This window comes from Euprymna scolopes, chromosome 23, assembly GCF_053919585.1.
Source record: "Euprymna scolopes isolate OS-2025 chromosome 23, ASM5391958v1, whole genome shotgun sequence".
In the NCBI taxonomy this organism is placed as follows: Eukaryota; Metazoa; Mollusca; class Cephalopoda; order Sepiida; family Sepiolidae; genus Euprymna; species Euprymna scolopes.
In genome coordinates, this window is record NC_136504.1 from 19,473,749 (window position 1) to 19,498,878 (window position 25,130).

Genomic DNA, 25,130 nt, shown 5'->3' on the forward strand with positions numbered 1-25,130 from the left:
AGTTTCGCCTAAAAACTGATTGAAAAGCTTGCTGCATGTCTGAATACCCTTTATGTAAAATTTCAAATGTTTACACCCAAAATTGGCTGAATAGTTTGCTAGAGACCGCAAAGGTCCAATTTTTTTAATTTTTACCCCTTGGCAGCCAAATGTTCGTCCAAAAATCGATTAAAAAGCTTGCCCTATGTCTGAATACACTTATGTAAAATTTCAAATGTTTAGATTAAAAATTGGCTAAGTTATTTGGTAGAGACCAGAGGTCAAATTTTTTAAAAACTTTGGCCTCTTAACATACATTGTTTTGAGTTCAAATCAAATTAAAAAGCTTGATCCATGTCCAAGTTACCTACATCTAAAATTTCAAGTGTTTAGACTCAAAATTGGCGGAGGAGTTTGGTAGAGTTTTCAATGGTTAAATCGTTGAATTTTGAGCTCTTAACAACCAAATGTCTGACTGAAAACCGATTAAAAAGATTTTCCCCAATCTCAATACCCCTTATGTCAAATCTCGAGTCTGTAAATTGAAAATTGACGGAGTAATCTAGTAGGGAAATGTATACACACAGAGACAATTTCACTTTTATAGATATATAGATAGATCGGTCAATCATGCTTAAGTTTGAAATAGCATTTTTGTCTGTCAAGCTCAAGTTTGTAATAACTGTTTTGTTAGTTTACCACATTTTAGTTTTCAATAGCATTTTCATTTGTCTGTTGCACTTAATTTATAAAATAGCATTTTCATTGCTGAACGAAATGACACATCTTTAATATACATTCTTGTCTTTTGTAATAAATCTAGGACGTCTGAGCACTAACCTAGAAACCGTATGAGGACTTACTAATATGTTTGTGTAATTGTGTTACTATTTATTTACTTTTTTGATACTGTGAATTCCTTTATGACAGATAAAACGTAAGGCGGCCTGTCAACTGAGTGTAGGTGAGTCTTATGACAGTCAACGTCATGTGTTTCTACATGTCTTGCTCTGAAAAGTCGGCTGATTGTCTTGCATTTTATTTTATTATCTTTTTTTTTTATATCAGAACTTTGACATTTAGTTCACAAATATTTCAGGGATTTGTCACACATTAAAAAAAAAAAAATTGTTTCCTCTTGGATACTCCTTGATTTGACCTGTGGGAGTACTGTGAAGCCAAAAAGAAAAAAAAAAAAGGTAAAAAAATTAAAATATACATTAAATAAATGTTACCGTAGCCAATAAAAGTTACTTTTCTAACTACCTGGCTCATTATTTTTTGTGTTTAAAGTAGTTTTAAATTCTCAACAAAGATGGCCACCAACACATAAAAAATGTCGGTAGCCATCTTTGTTGGCTACCACCTCGTAAAAAAAATTAATATTTGAGATAATAAAAAGAGCAATTAAAAAAACTACTTTAAACCACAATAATGAGCCAAGCAGGTACAAAAGTAATTTTTATTGGCTATGGTAACATTTGTTGTATATTTGAATTTTTTCTATTAGTTATGTGTAAGGGAGTGAACTTGCGCGCACACGCACAGTGCGTTTTAGATATAAGTAGAGATTATATAAAGGAGATTTATAATTTCCTCTGTATGTCTAAAAATCAGAAACTACACAAGATATGCTTATAAATCATATATTGTATTTCTGCTGTGTTTAAAAGAATGACAACACATTGATATATGAAAATATGACAGTATATCTTTATGGTCAGTGATAGTTATGAATGGTTGGTTGTTAGGATGGAGATATACACATGGGAATTCGGTGGGTTGATTCTTAGACCCAAATTGTCAACCAACAGCAATATCACTTTTGGTTACCATTATAAAACCATTAATGACCACTCATAATACCCCCCCCTCCTGGGATGGCATTGTCACTGTAGCCACACCTCAAGGGCATTTTATTCAGCCATTGTCATTTCACTGAATTGACCTAACTTTGGTGCAACTTTATTACACCTGTGTAACCTTTTGCCAAAAATGACCTTTCAAATAGCATACATTTGACTTATATTCTTGTTGACAATTGATCAAGTTTATTTCTTCCCATGCGTTGTCAGGTTCATAATTTTTATTCAACAAACCTTTTGGTACATTTGATAATTATTTTATGTTGTTTTTTTGCATTTGTTGCAAGGTGTACACCTTTGTCAAAATGATTTATCGGTACACACGGCCTAGATAAGTAACATGCAGTTTAGATAGAAGGCGTTAAACTAATTCCAACCCCAATTCTGTATGATTTTTCCACGGTTCTTCCTTGGTTGATTGATAATTTGTAGCAGTGAAAACTTATGTTTTTAAATACTCTAATTTGTTTAGAAGTAAACATTTTGTCAGCCAACCTTTTTTTGAACTCTCAGGTTTTTTTATTTTAATTTTTTTTTTTTACCAGGCTTTCTGGTGTTGAAGTGATTGAATGTTGATAATGGGATCTTTCTCAAGTTTGGTTCGTCTTGAAGCGATTCTACCTTTCTCTCCCTTTTTATTATCATGCATTCTCCAAATTCTTACAGCAAACGTGCTACCATGTTTTTTAGATATTGTCTCTACATTTTGCATACATTTTTTTTATGAATTATACATTAAAAGTTCTATTTGCTTCACTTTTTGTTTCCTATTAATTAAAACGAGAACTTGGTTAAAAAATACGGCATAATCACATTGACATACCGGTTCTTGTTAGATCACCAAAGTTAAGCAATGTTGAGCCTCGTTAGTACCAGATGGGTGACCCATTTGGGAATTCCAGGCATTGTATGTAGGAGAACGTTGTGAAAACCTAACGTTGTCATTTCCCCTAACGGGTATATACATGTGACTTGTTTCTAAATTTTTATACGGCCATGGAACTTCCTTCTTTGAAAGAAGCCGGTTAAACCCACATAGGGTTAGTGCCGTTTCTATTCATTTTGGTAAAAAGAATCTCTAGAAGGAAAGCTATTTAAATCTGAAAAAGAAAGAGCAACTGGTGTTGCACTAAACGACATGATTATTTGTGCTTTCTAAAACTTGGTAAGAACTTGAACGCCATTTTCTAATACATCAGCATTGTCTCAATTGTAACCCCGTTTTCTCTTCCTCCCCCTCCTCCTCCTCCTCTTTTTTTTCTCACTCTGTTAATTGACTCTTTAATATTCCTCATAATATTAATAAATCAGGCTAATTACTCTGTCCATTAGTCTTTCATCATTATTATGCCTTGTATCATTTGATGTATGACTATTATGTTTATTAAGTAAGTTAATAGATACTTACTATTGCTTTTGCACTGCGATTAACGTTGTAGTTAAATTTGATGACAGTAATACAGACAGTTTCAAAAACAACTCTGCCTCCTTCTTCCCATTTAATAGGTGGTGCGATGAATGAAAAGTAAAATAAAATTTTGGAAAAGGGTTAAAGAAAAATTTCAACTCCTTCAAAACAAAACAAAAAAATCAGGCTAGTTACGCCATTGCATCAACATTTCTTCATTATTATGCCTTTATCGTTTGATGTTTGACTATTAAGCAAAATGATAGGGTTTTTTTTTTTTTTAACCATTTATGACCTGGTTGAACTAATTCATTCAGTTGTAAATAATTGAATATAACAGCTTAAATAAAGTGGAAATTGATTCAAACATGCCTTGTATGTATTAATTCAGTATCTGGATAGATGCCAGATACCTCCAGATTGCAACTGTCCATTGCTTACATTCAGTATGCTGTCATCTGTCTCAGAAAGTGGAGGATTTCGTTTGTTGTCATAAAAACACTCTTTTCAAATACTATGGATAATCATCAAGTTAACTTTATGAAATGCAAAAATTCTCAGTAGTAGTTTAACTATTGAACTTCATAATTGTTCCAGTTTGAAGACGTAGTATCATTAGCCTTTAAACTAAGTAAAATTAACAATAAATATTTTTTAATCATTTACATCATAAATCCAGTCATAAAGGGTTAAATAAAAAATGAAGAGCTCAAGTGGAGTATTTTCTATTACTTTTACACTGAGATTAAAGTTGAAGTAGTTCAATTTGATGACAGAAATACATAGTCAGTTTCAAAAACAATTTTGCCTCCTTCTCTCTATTTAATAGGTGGGGAGACAACTAAAAAAATAAAAAAAATAAAATGGAAATGGTATTTAAAAAAAAAAACAGTTGATTGTACCCCTAGGGATCTTCAGCCCAGCACAACGAGATACGAAACCATAAACAGATTATTCCTGATTGCTTCCATATTACATCGGTCATCTGCTTTCTATGACCTTATGTTATCCTGATTAGGGGGAGGGGCTGAATTGGGTACTCGACCTTGCCCAAGGATCTCCCACAGACTATTGGAGACTTTGAGAGTAGTGCTGTCCTGCCACCCTATGCAGCACCTAGTATTCTCAAATGGTCACCCATCTGATATTAGCCAGGCTCATAATACAATAATACAATACTGAAAAGCTATGCAATATGTTATAATAACCGTGTGTGTATCCATGAATATTAACTGGAGTAAAACAGCTGACAGTTTTTTAAAAATCATTAAAGAAAGGAAAATATCCCAATTGTTACATCATTTTTACAGTAAGCAATGACAAATATTTTTATTTATAAACTTTTCTTGAAAAAAATAAACAATCGTTTACATGCTAACAATTGCAAGTCCATTTTTAAGTGGTAAAATGAACTTGAAAGAAAACAGGATAAATAAAAAGCTGGCAAGAGTACATAATTTTTTATTTTGAATTTTTTTGTATCCTTCACAATTACACATTTACGTAAGCTCATCAACTGATGCCTCGTTAAAGGGAAAAGCCAAAGATTGTCAAAATATGATTTTTTTTTTTTTTGCAATGTTGGCACATGTAGCTGATAGCATTCGAGGAGACGATCTGGCACCTCTGAAACCAAGGTGAGGTTGTTCTTTGAGCCGGAGAATATACAGCATCCCGGAGGACTACAGTTCACTGTGGTTAAGATAATGATAGTAAGCGAGTCCCAGGATAAGCAGCAAACATTAAAAACCTGTTGACCAGAGCTAGACTCAATATCAGTTTTGATGGCATGTAACCATGTCTTCAGCTAGCCTTCCAGATGTTTTTGCCAATCTTTTTTTTTTTTTTTTTACATAGGCATCACCCCTTATCAAGGCCAAGAAGCCACTCGAGGATAAGGGTTAAAGAGTGTATAGTAGAAATTGGACAATATAGTAATCGTTAAAATGGAAATTCGGTATATTTGTTAACTTATATGGAATGGCTCATCAAAAACTTCTTTACATTAGACTTGGAGACAACCATATTGTAATCAGCTGGAAAGCAGGAAAACGGAAGACAATTCCACAGGCGTGCAGTTCTAAGAAAGAAGCTTTGTTCATGGAATTTACGTTTAGGTTTAAGCACAGATAGAGAGTGGAGGAAATTATTGATAGTGTTTTCTGCTAGACGGGTGTTTCTTGTGAAAGTTTGGCAAGGGGGAACCATAGATTGGAGCTCAGACGAGCACTTGTCATGAAAATAACGATAAAGTAGAGACAAACTCGCAACATCTCTTCTGTGAGGTAAAGGTTGCAGGGAAGAGAAAAGGACATCCCCCACAAGGCTACAGAGTCTATTTTAAACTTTTTTTTTTTTTTTTTTTAAATCAAGGCAGAATAAGCCCTTTCTAGCAGCTCCTGCCCAGATGTGGCAACAGTACTCCATCCTTGGACTTACCTGGCTCTTATATAGATAGAGAATTACATCAGCAGTGAGATATCTTAGAGTGGTTCTGGAATTACTGCTTCATGGATGAACTCTCCTGGTTTGTAACAAGCAGCATGGCTGAACAAGTGAAGTCTACTCTTTAAAAGAGATTGGTTGAGGAGAATGATCCTGCATGTCATCTTGATTTGGGTATCAAACACAAAATGGTGCCAGTGGACCTGCAGAATTCAGTGGAGGTAGTATAGGTCAAACACTTTCAGTTTTTTGAGATCCACAGCTCCCATCGGCCAGGTTTCACAGCCATAGAGAAGAACTGTCTGAACGAGCACTTTAAAGATCCGGACTTTCTTTTCTATCGTGATCACCTATGAACATACAACTTCAGCTGAATACAACACCTTATATGAAGCCACAAATGAAAACGGTTCTTTTCTTTTTTTTCTTTTATTTCTTCTGGTTCAAGACTTAAATTTTCCACTGCGGCATCAATGATACATATTTATTGATTTTAAGCTACCTACTAAAATTTATAGATACCCCCCCCCCTCACAAATGTATTTTTACATTTACATAAATTATGTTTTTTTTTACAGTAATCTGAATAAAAAAAGATAACGCTATAGTTAAGTATTTAAAAGGAATAAAGGAACCGATAATCGTATCAGAATCGGGAAAAATATTTGAATCGTCTCATGACTATATAATATGTATTGGTGAAAACAGGATTAATTAAATCATCAAGTCAAAAGTAAATTAAAATGAAACAAATTATAATAAACTCAAATTGTTCAAACATGTCTGCACATTTCATTGAAGAATATATTCTGTATAAAACTGAATATAATTTGGAAATTTTATTATTTTAATCTAATATATCAAATCATATTGTGAGATTTATGAAGTTAGACCTAAATAGCATTTAAGCTGGGATATCGAATATTGATTTTGACTAGTCAATTTTAATTTGTTATTTTTATATCATGTTATTGATACTATAATAACATACTGAACTACAGCTTATTTGAATAATTATGCAGTCCTATCTGGAAAACTGGTAATATGAAAATATTTTTCAATTATAACTAAAAATAAATCAAAATCAGCAAGGGAAATAACTCATTTTTAGTTTATCAAAAAGTTTTAATTTTTATCTTGATGGAAGGCTCACTTTCCCTCTTCGGGATTAATAACAGCAAAACAAGGAAAAGAAAGAAAAAAAGTTTTGTTCAGAGGAAGATATTTTTATATATCTTAAGTCTTAGCACATGGTGAAAAAATAATAATGAATGATTTTTCATTTTAAAATTGTATTAAGTTTTTGGTTTAAATCTCTATTATATTAATTTTTATGAAACTGTTGATTCCCTTACAACTAAAATTTCCATTTCTATACAAGTTCAAAAAAAAAAAAATGTGCAAACAAATAAAGATAACATTGCATCTTGGACAAATATCGCTAGTTTATTATATTTATATCTGCTCTTTTAAATATTGAGTGCTCACACATCTTAAAGTGACTTAGCTTAAAACACACAAAATATTTTAGGAAAATTCTTTGTATGAATATGTATAATTTTTAATTAATTATATTAATATTTTTTCTGTTTTTTTTTTTAATTTCAGGACACATTAAAAGTAAGTATTATTTACCCCCCCCCCCCCGTTTTTTTTTTTACAGAAAATGCATAAAATTTTGGATTTTACCTGTGGATTATTATTGGATTACCTGGAATTTATAAAAATGAAAGTGTAAGACTTTCAGGTGAGTGAACTTTCTTTGTATGGCAATTTTATGGCAATCAAATGTATTTCAAAGTTTTGAAAACAAAATTGGAGTTAGCTGAAGAGATCAAACTCCTTACTCTTTTTTTTGTTTTGTTTTTTTACACAGACATCACCACATTATCAAAGCCAAGAGGCCACTCAAGGATAAGGGTTAAAGAGTGTACAGTAGAAATTGGAAAATATAGTAATCATTAGTAATGAAAATTCGGTAAATTTGTTAACTTATATGGAACGGCTCATCAAGAACTTATTTATGTTAGACTTGAAGACAACCATATTGTACTCAGCCGGAAAGCAGGAAAACGGAAGACAATTCCACAGGCGTGCAGTTCTAAGAAAGAAGCTTTGTTCATGGAATCTACATTTAGGTTTAGGCACAAATAAAGAGTAGGGGGAATTATTGATAGTGTTTTCAGCTAGACGAGTATTTCTTGTGAAAGTTTGGCGAGGGGGGACCATAGACTGAAGCTCAGTCGAACACTTTCCATGAAAATAACGATACATCAGAGACAAGCTCGCAACATCTCAAGATAGAGGTTGCAGGGAAGAGAAAAGGACATCTCCTACGAGGCTACGAAGTGTATTTTGAACTCTATTAAGGCAGGACAAGTTCTTTCTAGCAGCTCCTGCCCAGATGTGGCAAGATGTGGACGTACCTGGCTCTTAAATCTGTTTTTTTTTTAATTTTGAATACTTCAGAAATTGCTAATTCTTTTTCGGTCGGTAGTCAAAAAGTGTTTATTAAACCAAAGATCGTTATGCAAGTTAGATATTACCCATTTTGTCTTAAACGTTCATGCCAGTTTATTTAGTAAAAGTTAGTGAATAATATCGAATCAAACTGATGCTTCCGGGCATAAAGGGCTCCAATAGTTAATATGCAAATATTGCAAAAAATTTTTTAATAGATGATCCGTTCACGGACAAATAGCCAATCAGAACCCATGGTCGCCCATCAAATATAATAAAACATTCTAGCCTTCTTCTTACTAACCGACTTTCTGGTATCCTTTTCAGTTTGTAGCTCAACTGATTATAAAGTTGAGCATTGACTACTAAATTCAGTCTTGCTTCAGTGAAAGAATGTGATTAGCAAATGATTATTAGGGTCGTCAAAGGCAGAGGTTGAGTATGTTTGTAATGAAACGCAATAATTACAGAAAAAGTCCAGTGCAAGCATAGGAACTATCTTTAGTTTGTTATGAAATGTATTGAAGAAATGTAATAGTGCAAAACACTTTGATTACATAATTTATGTATGCGTTGTATAACTCATATACTGCACTTTTGAAACTAGCAACGTAGATCTTCAATTTTCTTTGCACATATACACATCTATCTATTTCTATTTCTCTCTCTCTCTCTCTCTCTCTCTCTCTCTCTCTATATATATATATATATATATATATATATATGTACATATATATATATATATATATATATATATATATATATGTACATATATATATATATATATATATATATATATATATGTACATATATATATATATATATATATATATATATATATGTACATATATATATATATATATATATATATATATATGTACATATATATATATATATATATATATATATATATATGTACATATATATATATATATATATACATATATATATATATATATATGTACATATATATATATATATATGTACATATATATATATATATATATGTACATATATATATATATATGTACATATATATATATATATATGTACATATATATATATATGTACATATATATATATATGTACATATATATATATATGTACATATATATATATATATATATATGTACATATATATATATATATATATATGTACATATATATATATATGTACATATATATATATATATGTACATATATATATATATATATATATGTACATATATATATATATATATATATATATATGTACATATATATATATATATATGTACATATATATATATATATATATGTACATATATATATATATATGTACATATATATATATATATATGTACATATATATATATATATATATATATGTACATATATATATATATATATATATGTACATATATATATATATATATATATATGTACATATATATATATATATGTACATATATATATATATATATATATATATGTACATATATATATATATATATGTACATATATATATATATATATATATGTACATATATATATATATATATATATGTACATATATATATATATATATATATGTACATATATATATATATATATATGTACATATATATATATATATGTACATATATATATATATATATATGTACATATATATATATATATATATATGTACATATATATATATATATATATATGTACATATATATATATATATATATATATATATATATATATATATATATATATATATATATGTACATATATATATATATTAATTAATACTTTTTATTTGTATTTTTTTTTATTCATCGGACTACTGTTTTCATCTTGAGTGCAATTTTCACAACATTTTGGTCGATGTAACCTCCAACCTTCTTCAGGTTTATCTTGTCGAACTCGGGAATATTTCTGTCGAACTCGGGAATTTGGACAGAATTTTGAGCGGAACCCTTTATTTATTTCATGGGGGTAGTGTACTCTTGTTCCGTCAGCCATGTCTCGATAGAGGTCCTAAATAATCGGTAATTGTATTTTTCTAACTAGCTGACTGAAACATGCTCATGAATATCTATCGAAATATAAATGCTTATGTAAAACAGCTAAAAAGTATATCTGGCTTACTTCGGTATTGAGCACTCTTGTATGAATCTTATTAAAATTCATTGGTTGCTTCACGTCTTGAAAATATTAACCCAGAATTTTATATATTAGGATAAATTTACTTATTTATATAAATATTCTTGGCTAATTATGTGCATACATGTTTCAGCTGAGATCCTGTTTAAAATCTAGCTTTCTTAGGTCTTCATATCAACTAAAATTAAAACAGATAGAAAAATAAATTTGAAAATGTTTTTGGTTTTATAAGCATGGGAGTTTCATTGGATTTACATCTAGGAAACCACAGAAAAAGTTACTCGAAGTAGAAGATAAAATTGGTTTGGTAATGTGCAAAGAATGTCTTCAGAAGATTCATGGAAATTAGTTTTAAGGGGGATACGTAGTTCACAAAAAAGTGGATATTCCTTGAAGGAATTGGAAACAGTTGATGGCTGAAGACATGGAACAGTTGCAATCAACATTGGAAGATAAACACGTTGGATGAGAGAGCAGTTAAAAAAATAACCGATGAGTTCTGAGAATACACACTAATGACCAGGGTTATGGAGTAGGAAAGTATAAGGTTCGACTTTGATTCTTATTTTAAAGTATTTTAATATTCAGACTGTCAATTTTTTTAGGGTCAAATCATCTTGCTCTTGTTCCTAGCATGTTTACATGTTGGATCCTGACTCCTTCTAAAACGTCCAAAGAGAATATGATATATTATTGTATTCTCTTCTAACAAAATCATCATCATATCATATGAATGCAAAGATTCTTTTTTTTTTTCTTTTTTTTATTTTTTTATTATATTTTCACCCCAAACAAGGCACATTGCCACTCAGGTGTAGGGGGCTACTATCAGGGTCAGCAACTACGGGGGCACTATGTAGGGATTTGGGCAGCAAGATGTCGGTTCACGTTGCACTTGAACTTCTGCATGTCAGTACAGTTAGGGAAGCATGATCCTGGAATGGAATTCCAGAGTCTAGCGGTTCTGGGGAAGAAACTACTGGAGTAGAAGGATCTTTTGCATCTAGGGATCTCTACTGTGTGGGGGTGGGATTTAGCTGCCTGTCGGGTTTGTCGAGGGTGTCTGCGACGTGGGGGCACAAGTGTCTGCAGTTCGTCAGAGCACTCACCATTAAAATACTTGTAGAACAAGCAGAGGGATGCAACGTTTCGTCGATGGGACAGAGGCTGAAGCTTAGATGCCAGTTCAGGGCCTATCAGATTGGCGACTCTTTTTTGAACCTTGTCTAGGAGCGAGAGACTAGTAGTAGACACACCAGCCCAGATGTGACAACAATACTCCATACATGGGCGAATGGTGGCCTTATAGAGATACAGGATACTTTCAGGTGTCAGTAGTTTTCTAGCACGGTAGAGAGAGCCTACCTTTTTTGCAGCGGCCCTGGCAATGTTTTCAATATAATTGTTCCAGCTCATGTTTCCTGTGAACGTTAGGCCAAGCAGTTTGAAAGATGTACTCTCAGACAGGGAGTCACTGGCCATTGCTATTGGTGGCAGAGAAGGTTTCTTGTAGTTATTAAAGGAAACCAGTTTGGTTTTGGCAGCATTGAATGTGACCATCCATTTATGTCCCCATTCCACTACAGATTGGAGGTCGTCCTCTAGTGTTTTTGCCATTTCTTTAGATATGTGTTCATTTGTTTTCCTGTCATGCCTTTTATAGAGTGTAGTGTCATCAGCATATATACCCATCTCAGAGGCAGTTTTGTCGGGGAGGTCATTAATAAATATCAGGAACAATAGAGGTCCAAGAATAGACCCCTGAGGCACTCCCGCATTTATATCACACTGTTTAGATGTTCGACCGTCGAGGACAACCTGGATTTTTTTCTTGTCTAAGAAGGATTCAATTATGCTAAGTATTCTACCAGTGATACCGTATGATTTAATTTTCCTGAGGAGACCCTTGTGCCATATCCTGTCAAAAGCCTTAGATATATCTAGAGCTACCGCTCTGCCCTCCCCCGCTTTCTCAAGTGAATGGTATATACGTTCAGAGATTACAGTGAGAATGTCAGCTGTGGAACGGGCTTGTCTAAATCCATATTATTGCTCAGTCAGAAGTTTAGCGTCTGTAAGGTGCCAGACTAGAGCATGGTTAATTATGGTCTCAAATATTTTGGTGAAAAGTGGGAGGAGGCTAATGGGGCGATAATTTGATGGGTCAGTTCTTTCGCCAGAATTCTTGAATATTGGTACCACAGAAGCGGTTTTCCAACAGCCCGGAAAGCATGATTCATTAAGGCATTTGTTGTAAAGTTTGGAGAGAACTGGAGCTACTTCGGCTGAGCACTTTTTTAATAGCACAGCTGGGATGAGATCAGGTCCACATGCTTTGGAAGTGTCAAGATTTATTATGATAGCATGTACCTGAGCAGGGGTGATTTTTAGATCGTCTAGCGTGGCGTCTGTCCGCAAAGGAAAGTCAGGCAGGGGGTGGTTGGTAGGGTCCAGTGTGGAGTTTGAGGCAAACCGGCTGGCAAGCATATTAGCTTTGTCGGTTGCTGAGCAAACAACCTCGTGATTGTTGGTTAGTGGGGGAATTGTTGACTGTTGTAGATTTTCCAGAAGTCACGATTTCCTAATTTTTGTGCTTCGATGCGTTTTTTAGTGGTTTCAGTAAATTCTCTCTTAGCTGTCGCTATTTCTTTCTTAACGTTATTTCTCACTTCTATGTACTTCTGTTTGTTTGAACTGGACTTATGTCGGTTAAGTCCGCGGTATGCATGCTGCCTTTGAGCAATGGCAGTTGCGCAAGTCGAAGTAAACCATTGGGGAGAGTGGGGCTTGCTAGAAAATTTCCGCATGGGAACATGTGCTTCCATTGCTGTTTTGAACCATTCAGTGGTCTCATTTGCGCACTCTTCGGCAGGAAGAGAAAAAATATTTCCCCATGGGGCATCTCTGATAAGATCTCTGATGGCTTCCCAGTCAGCCTTTTTAAAATATCTCGTTGTTTTGAGTACTGGCTCTTCAGTTTTGGGTCTAGAATTTAGGGCGATTTCTACCATTATCACTGCATGGTCAGCGTTCCCGAGTGGGCTGTTAGCATCTGTTGTACAATCCTCGGGAACTGTAGTCAGAAACAGATCTAGAAGTGATGCTTGTTCTTGCTGGTCAGGGAAACGGGTTGGAAACGTAACCATTTGTGATAGGGAGTGAGCTGCAAAACTATGTGTTGTGCTGCCCGCTGCATCTGTGTGAGTTGAGAATCCAAGCCAGTTTTTGTGGTGAACATTAAAGTCGCCAAATACATGGACTTGGGCGCTATTGTCAAGGGAGAGTGCTGTCTATACTGTCGGAGACTTTGTTTATTATGGTGCAGTCCTGGGTCGAGGGAGAGCGGTAGAGAAAATAAAAGTAGCTAATGTTGCGTTGTATGTTTAGTCTAAAGCACATAAAGGCTTGATCGTCTGTTTCTAGGTTTGTTTCTCTAGTCAGGGGGAGGGTATTACGAATGTAGACTCCAATCCGTGCATATGTCTGTCAGAGTCCTTACGGCAGAGTGAGAGATAGCCAGGCATGTTAAAGTAGTTAGAGGAGATGGAGGAGTGTAGGTTATTCTCGCTTAGTGCTAAGATGTCCGGGGTGTTTGTTAGGAGAAATGCTTCAACATCAGCTAAATTAGTTCTAAGCCCACGGATGTTAGTGAATGCAAGCCTCAAGGGAGGAGGCAAGTTGAATTTGTTTGTCCCTAGGCCTGGTTTAATGGCTTTCCCGATGGTTTTCTAGTTAGAATTCTTTCTAGAAAGACATCAGCTATTTACGGGAGAAACTACATGAAGATTGCCAACATCCTAAGCGAAAGTGATTTTTGTGGAATGAACTGTATTTGAACTTGGAACACCTAGGTTGTTAGTCTGTGTCATTAACCACTTGACCACTATAAATATACTTATCGAAGTAGCCTGAGTAATCTTTAAGAATATGTATGATTATCAGGATCTATCTCTAAAACTCTGGGAGTATGAAACATTTCTTTTTCACAGATGTTTGGCACAAATTCAGATCTCGACAATATTATTGTACTACATTGAACATTATATTCTCCTTTCAGGAGGGGGGGGGTTATGTGCCATGATTCTCCTCATTCATGAAGGTGTGAGACTTCACAGACCTTGTTGCTCTCATCCAGCGCTTTTTGATCTTGGTATAGGACTTTCTTTTCAATTGCATCCTCTAACAGAGAAATAACTAGCAGACGAACGGGGACAGGCACCACATTTTTTGAATCTGCACTCTTTGCACTACTGTTTTCATCTTGAGTGTTATTCTTGCAACGTTTTGTTTGATGTAACCTCCAACCTTCAAGTGTACCATGTCAAACTTGGGTACCTGCATGGAATTTCAAATGGAATCTTTTATTTAATCCACCATGTGGACCTATTTTAAGTCACACTCCTTTGAAGGTTCAATCCTCAGTGTGAACAATACTCAAAATACAATTGCAAATTACATAGTCATGATTGATGGAATGAGGGCATGCTACCCTTGTGGATTAAATAAAGGGTTCCATTCGAAATTCTGTGCAGATGCCTGAAATCGACAAAGATTCCTAGAGTTTGACAAGATACACCTGAAGAAGGTCGAAGCTTACGTTGGCTGAAACGTTGTGAAAATAACATTCAAGATGAGAATAGTAGTCCGAAGAATCCAAATAATATAATAATTAATCCTCATCTCAAAAATTCAGAAACATTTTTATTTTTAATATTGAAAATCAATACATGAGATAATAGATAGTGATTTTTATTTTTACAATAAAAGTCGAAAAGCATAAGTTATCTTTTTTTTTTCTATCAATAATAAATCCTGTAACTGCATCTGACAAGATTGAAGAGGTTTTCTCCCCAGGATTTCCATTTGCGTTCATGAAAGGAAAGAAACCAATATTTTATTCTTGCTTTCATTTTGTGTCTCTTCTTTGTTTTGAGCATTGACAGCATTACTGCATGTGAATCCTGTCGGTTGACTGGATTCTGTCTGCCATTAATAACTCGCAGGAGAAATACAATAATGATTAGATGTCATTGCCTGTATTTCATATCAACTGCCATTAATTTCATCTCCAGCTTTTAGAGTTTAGTTAAGCAGAGTCCAGGCTACTTAGATTTTATTTGTATTTTTATTTTTTATTTATAATATAGCAATAGCTCTCACATGGTTTCCTTTTTATATATATATATATATATATAGTCACCACTTATCAAGGCCTGCAAGTCACTCAAGGATAAGGAGTAAATAAGTGTACAGTAGTCAATGGGACAATATTATAGTAGTGAAAATTGGGTAAATTGGATTACTTAAGGGGACGGCTCATCAAAAACTTGTTTATGTTGGACTTGAAGACGACTATGTCGTAGTCAGCTGGAAAACAGGAGAGAGTTCCACAGGCGTGCAGTTCTAAGCAAGTAGCTTTGTTCATCGGATCCGCGTTTAGGTTTAGGCAAGGATAAAAAGTGGGGAAATTACTGATAGTGATAAAGAGAAAGTGCCAAGGTCATATGTAATTCACAAGGGATCCCGGTTGCTTGTATATCCTGACCAGAGGAGATGACAGTGCTAGGTTTTGGCAATTCTTGCAAGGAGGTGCGACATCCTCCTACATATAGCGCCTGGTATTCCCAAGTGGTCATCCATCTAGTACTGATCAAACTCAATGTTGGTTAACTTTGGTAATCTAACAAGAACCAGTGTATCAGTGTGATTGTGCTGTATTTTAACATATCGATGCATATATTTAACATTTACATATATTTTATCAAGTTTTAAAAGTTGAACCTAAATAGAATTTAAGCTAACTTACCCAGTTTGATTCTGACTAGCCAATCTTCATTTGCTATTTCTGCACCATAACTTCAGTTTAAATATATTACTACCAAGGAATATGCAATGGTATTATAGGTTGTTCGATATGTCTGAATAGGCGCACTTCACAGAATAAGTGTCTATGTGTAACAATTAAGTATCACACAAGTACACTAGTTTAAAACTATCAATATTGCTTGATGAAATTGTTCATAATTTCGTTATTACCCTTAGTAACCATTTTATACAACTAGTGTTGGTGTTCAGTAAAATAATGTATTAACCTTTGAGATCTTAATTTTTTGTCTTGTCACAAATCAGGATTCTGTGTAAAATCTCAAGTATGGATCTTGATATTAAAGTCAGCATGTCAACTGTTGATCTTGCAGGACGAAATCCATATTGCTTGTCGTTTAGTAAGTTATTATTGCTTCTGTAAAATAATGTGACAGCTATATTATGAACTATACTGTTACATATGTTAAAAATCAGAGCAGTACAAATAGGACAAATTGAGTTGCCAATGATTAAACAATTAAAGAACTGATCAAAGAGGATTTACAAATGATAGAAGGGTGCACGTTTGACTGTTTGTATCTTACAATCGTGCTTTGATAATGGTGCCATTTGATGTCTTTTTCCCTTTCACAAATCCGGATTCCGTGCAAAATTTCAAGTGGGGATGTTGATATTACAGTCAGCACGTCAGCTGTTGATCATGCAAGAAGAAAATCATATTGATGGATGTAGATTGCTTTTGCTGAGGCAGTTGACATGTGCATGCTGTTATCTCCTGGTTTGGAAAGGGACATACCCTTTCTTGATTTTAGCAGCTTCATTCTATGCAATATCTCTAGAGTTAGTGTCATTCCAATTGGTAATATTTGGTGATATAACTTACTTTTAGCTCACTGCACAAGGCTCATCATGTAGTGGCCATTTTTTTTTTTTTTTTTACTGAGTTTGATATCTTTGATCTAATTCCATTATAAACTATGGAATAAGCATTGTTGAGTTCAAATCCTGTCAAATGTATTTTGCCCAATTGTATATTAATACAATTAAGGAAAGATATGTCCTCCTCTTACCTTGTCAGTTTGGGGTAAAATAGCAGTAAGATTTGTGTTCAATGAATCCTGCACAATGAAGTTTTGACAAGGTATTGCATTTTAACATTAGATGAGTAGCACACCTTTCCCTAGTTGACGAGGAATGGGCGTAGAGGCTGACGATCCTGATGTAGTCTTAGTGCGTCTTCCAAGTTCCACTAAAGAATGCTGAGCGTTCTTTTTCACAACATGAGCATGGACAATCAAAATTCTGATGTTGAACTTAATTCAGCCACTGACAGTTTCTTCCATTTATATCACAATGTGCGCTGTTAAGACTATTCTCATCTGCGCAAAAACTGAAAGGTCCCATTCAAAAAGTATTTGCTCCTGCATTTAAACCTGCTCGATATGCATTCCTCTCCCCGACAAGTTCACGAGGAATTTCGGGTGAGTGACGTGAAAAAGAATGCTGTTCACTCTACACTCTGAAACAATAGAGAAGAGGGTTAGTTAGCTTATGTCCTAGGTGATGAGAGGAGACATTTACATTAGCTATCTCCCCCTCCCACGGTGAGTTTTTTGCGGGCATGACAAAAAAATCCTGTACAAAAGTCCTCTGAAGCTATATACACTGTGATGGAATCACTAGTCTTGATTTCGCCGGGGCCGCAACCTACTCGCTGGTGCAGTCTCTGAGGCACCAGGAGCATTGTGTGGCATCAGTCGGCTGAAGGCCCTGGGAGCCTTCTTGGCAATTGTATGTATGTTCTTGGGTTAGAAGCATGAGGGGTAGTTGGAAAGATCTCAGAAGGGCTCAATGGCACGTCATAAAAATCCTTATTGCTGGATTTACGTATGGGACTAACCGTTGGATTACTAGCATGGACTTCTGGCAGGGTGGCAGGAGAGTCCTCTGACGCCCCTTCTCCCTGTTTACAAGCGTTTCAGACCATGTGGGGTGGGGGCAGTACCGACCCATTGGAATCAGGATGGGATCTCTAATGGGTCGTCCGAAAACTATAAGAGCAGGAGATGCCTTCGTCTCTGGGTCGATGGAGTTGCGGTATATTAGCATCACCCGTTGAAACTTGTCCACATTGATGGACTCGCCTGCTGAGGTGTTATCCATCAGCATTCGTTTGACAGTTTTGACTGCAATTTCTACTCTGCAGTTGGCGTGAGGGTTGGCAACCGAGGTAAGGCGATGGTGGACTCCCTATGATCGGAGGAAATCCTGAGTCTTCCCAGCAGTGAACTGGGGTCCCCCGTCAGATGTCAGTTCCTCAGGCACTCCGAAAGTCACAAAGACTTCTCTTAGGCGCTTGATGAGGCCGTCTGCGCCGTTCTCCACTTGGAATACCATCAGCCAGTTGGAGTACCGGTCGACCACCACAACATAATCATGGTTGTTGTGTGTGAAGTAGTCGCTGGCGATCTTGTGGAACGGGTACTCCGGAGGTGCAACGTTAGAAGGTGGCTGCATAGCATTAGACTTCGCAATCCGATGGCAGTGGGTGCAATTGTCCCTGACACGTTGGATGTCGATGCTGATATTGGGCCAGTAAACTGAGTCAGCCGCGTGGGCACACATGAAGCTGACTCCCTGGTGGGCCGCATGCAGGGCTATGAATATAAGCAGTGTTCGTGCCCAAAACGCACAGATTTACCACCACCTATACCAACAAAGCTTCCAATAGGTATTGCGCCTACCGATGAAAATGTGCCAATTCTGAAACAATGGCTGCTTGACTTCTATTTATCAACAACAGTGAACAGCATAGATGAGTAGCACACCTTTCCCTAGTTGACGAGGAATGGGCGTAGAGAATGACGATCCTGATGTAGTCTGAGTGCGTCCTCCAAGTTCCACTAAAGAATGCTGTTCACTCTACACTCTGAAACAATAGAGAAGAGGGTTAGTTAGCTTATGTCCTAGGTGATGAGAGGAGACATTTACATTAGCTAAACATTAGCTTCGTTTGTTTTAAAGCATTTGTTCATTTTATATCATATGAACCTCTTAAAGGAAGGGGGCTTTAAGGGGTTCATATGATATAAAATGGTCCCCCTCTCATCAGACTTTTATGAAAAACACTCGTCTAGCCAAAACCACTATCAACAATTTCCCACACTTTTTATCTGTGCCTACACCTAAACGTAGATTCCATGAACAGGGTTTATTTCTTAGCATTGCACGCCTGTGGAATTGTATTCCGTTTGCCTGCTTTCCAGCTGACTACATTCTGATTGTCTTCAAGTCTAACGTGAACAAGTTCTTGCTGTACCGTCCCCCTAAGTAATCCAAGTTATAAAATTCCCACTTATGTTTACTACGCTAAAATCATAATGACTAATGTATATCCATTAACCCTTATCCTCGAGTAGCCTCTGGACCTTGATAAGTGGTGTCCCCATGTAAAAACCAAACAAAAAAAAAGCTTTAAAATTAAATCTGTTTGTGAGAAGAGTAAGTAATTTTCTGAACATCTCCTCCCCTGCTCTTTGGACTGCACGCAGCTAAAATCTCACTACTTTCCCATAGAAGCCATATTGGAAGTGTAAAAGAGGTTAATCATTTTCAAAACAAAATTCTGGGTTTGATTAAATGAAAATTAATTTCCTTTCTTAGATGTGACCAAACATCTGTTGGTTGGTCATGCTTAAATTGTAAATGGCATTTCCATCGCAAAATGTGCATATTGAATGAAAGCATCTTAAGAATATCTAAATGTAATTTATAGAATGCAGAGGTGTAATGGATGGACACAGACTGAAGCAAATTAAGATATATAATGGTGCAATCAGCTATGCAGATTCAGATTTTATTAATACAGTTATATATTATCTTCAGACACATGCTCTATCGTCATACGACTTGTCAGCACAGACGAACTAAACGAGAATTTAAGCCAGGACACTCAAAAAAGGTTGGATATTACATCGGCTAAAACGTTGTGAGAACCAGAACTAAGATGAGAAAAGCAGTCCAAACATTCCAAATATAGAAAAAATTAATTTGCCAAAAAGAAAATAATGGAAGCAAAAAATACTTAAGGGCAGTGCAGAACAAATACCCTGAAATGGAAATTGTGGGCTCGAAAATTCATAAATTGAAAATTATTGAGAAAGTATAATTTGTGGGAAACAAATTTTTAAAAATACACATTGTGTGTTATTTTATTTTTCTAGAGTGAAAACTAAACTCATTGAACATAGGGCTATGACAACAGAATATTCTTTTCCTTCTTTTGACTCTCAAGTATATATCTGACACAGTTAGTTACACTTAATCAATCGAGAACCACATCCATCTATATAAAAACATAAGATATTAACAGATATATACTCAAGAGTCAAAACAATGAAAAGAATATGCTGTTGTCACAGACCTAGTAATTACTAAGCAATTACCTATACAAGTACTAACCAAACTCAACAATGTTGCTTAACTTTGGTTGTTTGGCTTGAATCAGTGTTTTAAGTTGCATTGCTGTAAGAAATTTCATGGTGGAGGATGATATGTGTGATATGTCGTGTTCAAAATTTTATTTATTTTGTTTGTTGAAATTGCTTTCATCTATCCCCCCTCTTTTTTTTGAAAATACATTTGTATAGGATTGTAATACAAAACTTGATGACTCCCAAACTAAAATTGTCATACTGATATTATTATTTTGTTTATTTTTTTTTTTTTTGGAAAATATTCTATGCTAAAAATGTAAATACATTTTTTTCCGAGATTTATAATTTTTTTTGTTCTAAAATAAAATATTCATTAAATATTTAGGTAATATTTTTGTTTAATCTTTTCTCTTGCCTAAGAGCACACATATTAATAAAACTGAGTTTTATGTAAACTTGAATCACTTTTTCATGTTCGCTATGGTTGTAATAGCGCTGTAATGAATATTGCATGTGTTATAGCGATAAAGGGGGAATACTTCTAAATAAAAGAAAGTAAGAGTTATCGTCCCTTATAGATCTTAAAAAAGACTACAGAGTTTTAGGGAGAGAATGGAGTACAAGATGGTGGCTTCGCTTGACATTAAATATCGTTCTGTAAATAATTTAATGTTTCTGCCATGAATAAATTATGTTTAAATTATAATGAGCTGGTTTACTTGTTATTAGAATATTCAATGATCCTGACATCCCATTCTCTGAATGGTTTCAATTTTTGAAAATATTGGTGCTGTTTTTGCAAACGGCATCTTTAAGTAGATGTATTGATTTTGTCTCTTCCGTTTTAAACATATTTTCCTTATTACTCCCCTCGCTCACCCAATTTCTTAGAAGGGACTATAGTAAGGGAATCACCTGATATAACTCGTCTCTTGAATTTTATAGACTTTCTTTTTAAAAAAAACATCTTTTTTTATCTAAGGTTACGGTGATAACTACCCCACTCTTCCAAAACCAATTTCTTTCTAATCTAAAAGGTGATAAAAAAAGTACAGTCTCATTTTGAAAGATGAAAAAGTAATGGGAACAATATACATAGGTAAAAAAAAGAATATAAATGTTTCAATGAATATCATTCATAAAACTAGTGGCGGGGGAGGAGGGACTGCCTTACCTGGTCGTAAAATATGCGTAAATATATTTTGATTTATGCAAGTTTCGTATTATTACAGAGCCAATTCTCTATTAAATAGTGTACCTAATATATATATATATATATATATATATTAGTGATTTCAAAAGTTAAAAAAAAGACTTTGGTGCCATCAGCTAGAATTGAAATCAAAACACTTAGGGTTCCAGCTGCGTTTCTTACCATTTAAGCTATCGACTGATAGATAAGAAAGATTTAAAATTAAACGACTTCAAGCTATGAATGAATTTGCACATTTACAAAAGTAATAGAAATATGTTGACAAATTGAAATGGACATTTTGCATTTCAGCTTTCTTACATATTGCTGTACGCATTATTCATCCATCCAAACAAAGATTTAAGTCATTATAAACCATCCCTGGTGTATGATTACTATTTCTTGTTAATTTTAGTGTTATATGACTGGTAGTTCAAGAGTTTATCTGTGAAATATTTAAACACAGACACACACGTACATCTATTGTTTTATTTATATAGATTGCTCATTAATTTTTACTCATGAAACTAATAGGTTATGGCTCATTATTTTTTCTTTCAAAATCGGACGCAACCTTTTGACCACCTTATAAACAAGAAATTGCTGCTGAGCACATAGGTAAAGCAATTATCCCCTTTATTCTCACCTCACTTGGTGCACCTCATTAAACTCCCTTACTATGTAAACCTCATCCTCTTGTTTATAGATCCAACATCTAAGTAAAAAAAAAAAAAAAAAAATACACAACCGGTCTTAATGCGACCCTTTTTCATTTCACACTTCCAACACATCATTCGTGCACAGCTGTATATCCTATTACCTTTTTACACACAGATCAAACCTTTCACCTTCCAAAATTCATGCAATCAGGCCATCCTTTCGTTTGCCATGGTGATCATCAAAGGTTTAAAATTTTAGGATTTGTTCATCTGCTGCCTGCCAACTCTTGTGAGGTTTGCCCTTCTTTAATTACTAATACAGGTACCTGGTGTTGCTCAAGGTCATCTATAATATAAATCTCACCTGTCTGTTTAAATGTATGTATGAATGTATGTATGCCTAAAACTTTCAACAGAGGCGACGGATTTTCACGAGATCGGTATCATTTTGAAGCTCAACCATTTGGACGACAAATATTGAAAAATTGGCCTAAAACATTAAGTCCTTCACCCTCAACTGGGCACTTTTCTATAGGGAGGTTGATTTGTTTCGCTGACATTTTTTGCAAGTGATTCAACCCTCGCGTTCATGACGTCGCTTAACCGCCCATGACGTCACAACCATGGTAGGCACATCAGTAAGACAGTTTTTTTTTTTCATCTCTTTTTTTTCTCTGGCACATTATGGGTTCGAGCCTGCTTACTACTCCTATTTTCTTTTCTTTTTTTTTTTTTGCACTCGCAATTTTCCTTTTTTTTTTGCTCAACCGCCACCCTTGCACTCACTTCCATTTTCTTTTCCGCCTTCGCATCACTGGTTCGAGCCTGCCTGCCTACTACAACTTTTTTTTTCTTTTCTCAACACACACTTCCAAATACCTGGGCAACGCCAGGCACCCAGGCTAGTATAACTTTAAATAGAAGTGAAATTATGTGTAATATCTTTATATAAAATTTTCTATCTCTCTCTCTCTTTCTCACTCTCTCTCTCTCCAGCCGTCTCTTTATGTTTCTCTCTTCTTTTTACCATCTTTCTCTGTAAACTTTTTATCATCTTTTGCCTAACTCATCCCCCTCTCTTGTTTTACAGTGCTGAAAAAAAAAAAAATGTAATTCAGATACTAAAGCTACCTTTTTCAAACATAATACTGCATTCTCATATTTATTGCTTCTGGGCAACTCAAAATAGAACAAAGCAATGACATTCTTCAATACAGGTAATTCTGTTCCCTCCACCTGCTTTCACAATGATATGAAGAGAAATTATGTTAATAATAAAAATAGTCCAAAGGAGTTCAAATATTATATCGTTTTTCATATTTATTAATTGCATACATCGACCTGTTGGACCACAAATTTTGTATCTCCCTTACAAAATATAATATCAATAAAGAAAATTGAGGTGCACTGCAGTCCTCAAATCTTATTTACATGTTTATCTTTGTCCAATACATCTTTTCCATCTGCTCCCATTAGACATAACTAGTCTCTCTTTCTCCAAGGTGAAACATACTTTTTATCCCAGTGTGACCATTGCTGTTTCTTGAGTAGCTTCTGTCCTCATTTTCTTAGAGATATTTTGTTTGTGTGTCCCCATCTATAATAATCTGTATACTTCTTTAGTATTTCTTCATCACTGGATCCTATGTGACTGTTGCTATTTATTTTTCCAAACCTTTCAAAGAGACCCCCCCCCCGTACATACACCCAATCTTGCCTCCCTAAACACTTTCTTCAAACTAGCCAAGGATTTTCTGTCAGAGTACTCTTTTTATCTTAGGATTGAGGAGAGTGTTCATAAAGTGTTCAGCTAGCTTCAATCAGCTGGTTTGCTTGTCTTAGTCGGCTACTTATGGGCTATGTTTGCCACAGGATTTTATCCCCCCCCCCAATCAACAGAAATTAGACCATTTCTGTAATGATCTGGTCCCTGTAAATTGCAGTGTAATGCTGTTCCTGTGCAGTTCTAGGCGTCCACCCTTCCAGGCTTTGCCTTCTCTCCAAAAAGGGGTTAGTTTCAAACTAATCACCTTAGGTTCCCTTCCCAAGGAATGCTGACAGGACTACCCAGGCACTTTTTGCAGGTCAGAATGCTTCTCTCTTGGGGCGCTGATTTCTCAATCTCACTTTCTGACCCTTGTGTCACAGTTCTTGCAGCGAGAGAGAACTGAATACATCCAGGTCCTTTGGGAGAAAGAAGATAATCTTTTCCCCTCTCTTTACTTTATTCGAATAGTTTCTGATATGGTTGCTATGTGGCCTCATTAGCAGCTGAATACAATGTCTAGTCTCAGAATCAATAGTTTTGTGATATCAGTATCTGCTCAGTAAACTGGAATAAAATAACTCCCCCCCCCCAAATCAATAAACAACTTCATATTAACAAATAATAAGTTGAATTCATTCGGTTGAAATTTGTTTTTAAGACAAACCCTTGGTGCTATGGAGAGTAGAATTGAGACTTTGAGTTAAATTTCAGTAATCTCGTAACTCTCACCTTCAGGTCGAATGAGCATGCCTCAGAATAGTGAATGAGTCAATGCTAAAGTTCGTGGCACATGCCGGGTTTTTAAGCAAATGTTCAGATATAGAAGACCCGGATGTGTTAATAAGAACATCTGTTGGTAGGTAAGTCCCAATCCTGATTTTTCTAGGTACGTGCTGTTGGACTCTTCTATTGTCTTAACGACGTCCGACCCATGTAGTCGGCACTGCAACTACATTTAA

The 25,130-nt window shown here is 34.9% G+C and overlaps 1 protein-coding gene across 1 annotated transcript in view; it reads left to right on the plus strand.

Moving 5' to 3' along the window:
* LOC145245793 (unconventional myosin-Va-like) overlaps window positions 1-25,130 on the plus strand; it is a 577,542-nt gene that overhangs the window by 158,779 nt on the left and 393,633 nt on the right. Inside the window, 1 exon segment of the mRNA XM_080107437.1 lies at window positions 7,306-7,317. Coding sequence (XP_079963563.1) covers window positions 7,306-7,317 — 12 coding nt within the window.